This window comes from Charadrius vociferus, unplaced genomic scaffold (genome assembly GCF_000708025.1).
Source record: "Charadrius vociferus isolate BGI_N301 unplaced genomic scaffold, ASM70802v2 scaffold1746, whole genome shotgun sequence".
NCBI lineage: Eukaryota > Metazoa > Chordata > Aves > Charadriiformes > Charadriidae > Charadrius > Charadrius vociferus.
In genome coordinates, this window is record NW_009648913.1 from 85,093 (window position 1) to 87,321 (window position 2,229).

Sequence of the window (2,229 nt, forward strand, 5' to 3'; positions counted from 1 at the left end):
GGGGGAGCACTTGGGCCCCCTCTGCTCCGCAGGGTGCGGGGCCATGGGGCAGGGCTGCCCACACGCGCCGTGGGTGCTGAGCAAGCGCAGGGGCCAGCGCAGGTGGGGACAGTACCGCGGGGCTCACTCGGGGCTGGACAGGCTCGGGGGGGTCTTGGGGACACTTTGCCTGTGTTACCGCTCTAGGTGCTGGGGTGCCTGTGCCACAGTTTGGGGAGCACTACAGCCCCCCCCCCCACCGCCTTAACATCTCTGGGTCACAGCTGAGGCTGAAGACAGGAGGGGACAGTCCCCTGCAGCCCCCAAGTCCTGGCATCCTCTTGCCTGGGGACAGGCTGGTGCCAGGGCTTGACCCTGTGCCACCTTCTGCCAGGGTCTATCCAGGCTGGGGGCAGTGTGGGTGATGCTGTCCCTGTTTCTGTCACCCAGAGGTGACAGCAGGCCTTGGGGACACCTTGCGTGGCAGGGCAGGGTCCCTGATAGCTGGACGCTGCTGCTTATCGGGGCCCCCACGCAGACAGTCCCCGGTGGGGGGTTATCACCTCCCCGCAGGCGGCTTCCAGGAACATCGGTGCAAACAACGGGGCACGATGGCACGGCTCGCTGCAGGATGTGGCCCTGTGAGGACAGACAGGTCTGGGGACATGCATGGCTGGGGGACACGTATGACCAGGGGCATGCACAGGCACGTGACACACGTAGCCAGTGGACATGTATGACCTGGGTCATGTGCTATGAGGTGACACATCCCTCTTGGGGACACATGATGGCCAGGGGGGAATGTCCTTTGGGGGCACACAGCTGGGGGATACATCCCTCCAGAGGACACTTTTCCCTGAGGGTGACACATGCATGGGACACATCCCAGGGGACATGTCTCTCCAGGCTCACTCAGGGCTGGGGGACACATCCTTCTGGGGTGGGATGGACACGCTGCCAGGGGACATGTCCCTCAGGGGAACACATATGGCCAGGGGACACAGTGCTTTGGTGGCCACCCCACCCACTCTGGGGGGACACAACTCCCTGCACCCACATGCGTGTGCCTCATGTGGGGGTACCTGTGCAAGGTGACCCCTGCACCCACATGTCCCCCCACCACCACCCCAGGCCCTGTCCCCATCAGGCTGCCACCCTGCCATGCCCAAAGCCCCTGTCCAGCAACTGAGAACCAGTTTGCAATGGGTAGCTCCCAGTTTGGGGTCCCCGACCTATGGGGTGGAGGACCATCCTGGTGAACACAGGGGTCAAGGCAGGAGGATGGGAGGCTTGTGGGGGGCCACCCCCCGTGCCAAGGCATAGGGGGTGGCCCCCTGCAACCCCCCTGTCCCCAAGCCCCCCATGGGCTATGCCAGGCTGGGAGGAGCATCTTGGCGCTGCGCTCCCCCGGGCACGAAGGGGTTAAGGGGCCCCATCCAGCTGTGCAGTGCAGATGTGAGATATGCAGATGAGGCAGAGCAGGTTTTATAAGGCGAGTGCAGACCCAGAACCCCGCAAAGCCTCAGTGCCACCCCCATAGGTAGGTGTCACCTCCCCGGGAACTGCTGTCCTGCTCCAGGCTGGTGGGATTGGAGGGGACAAGGAGGGGAAAAGGGAGATGTTGGGCTCAGGGGGCTATTGGGAACCTCTGTCCTGCTCCAGGGTTGCGGGGTTGGGGGGGGATAAGGAGGGGTTAGGGGGATGTGTGGGTAGAGAGGTTATTGGGAGCCTTCATGCTGCTCTGGGACAGCAGGACCAGGGGGACAGGGTTGGGGGATGCTGGGATCTGGGGCTATCAGGAGCCTCCGTCCTGATACGGGGTGGTGGGACTAGAGGGGATAAAGAAAGGGTAAGGGGGATGCCGGGATCAGGGGGCTACTGGAAACCTCCATCCTGCTACGGGGTGGTGGGACTGGGGGGGATAAAGAGGGAATAGGGGCGATGCCGGGGTGGGAAGTCTGTTGGAAACCTCCATCCTGCTTGGGAGCAGCAGGACTGGGGAGACAGGGATGGGGTAGGGGGGTGCTGTGATGGGGAGACCCTCAGGAGCCTCCATCCTGCTCTGGGGCAGTGGGACCAGGGGGACAGGGATGGGGTAGGGGGGACACCGCAGTGGGGTGGTGGTGGCCCCGGTGCTGTGGTCCCTAACGGCTCTCTCCCCCCGTACAGGCGCTGCTCTCCGTTCACCCCGCGGCACGCTGCCCGCCGCCCCGGGCAGGATATCATCGTATACTGTAAGGTCACTATGAG

At 64.1% G+C, this 2,229-nt stretch overlaps 1 protein-coding gene across 1 annotated transcript in view; it reads left to right on the top strand.

The window, feature by feature from the left end:
* Positions 1 to 43: 43 nt before the first annotated feature.
* ERAL1 (Era-like 12S mitochondrial rRNA chaperone 1) overlaps positions 44 to 2,229 on the top strand; it is a 9,023-nt gene continuing 6,837 nt past the window's right edge. The window contains 1 exon segment of the mRNA XM_009887239.1: positions 44 to 102. Coding sequence (XP_009885541.1) covers positions 44 to 102 — 59 coding nt within the window.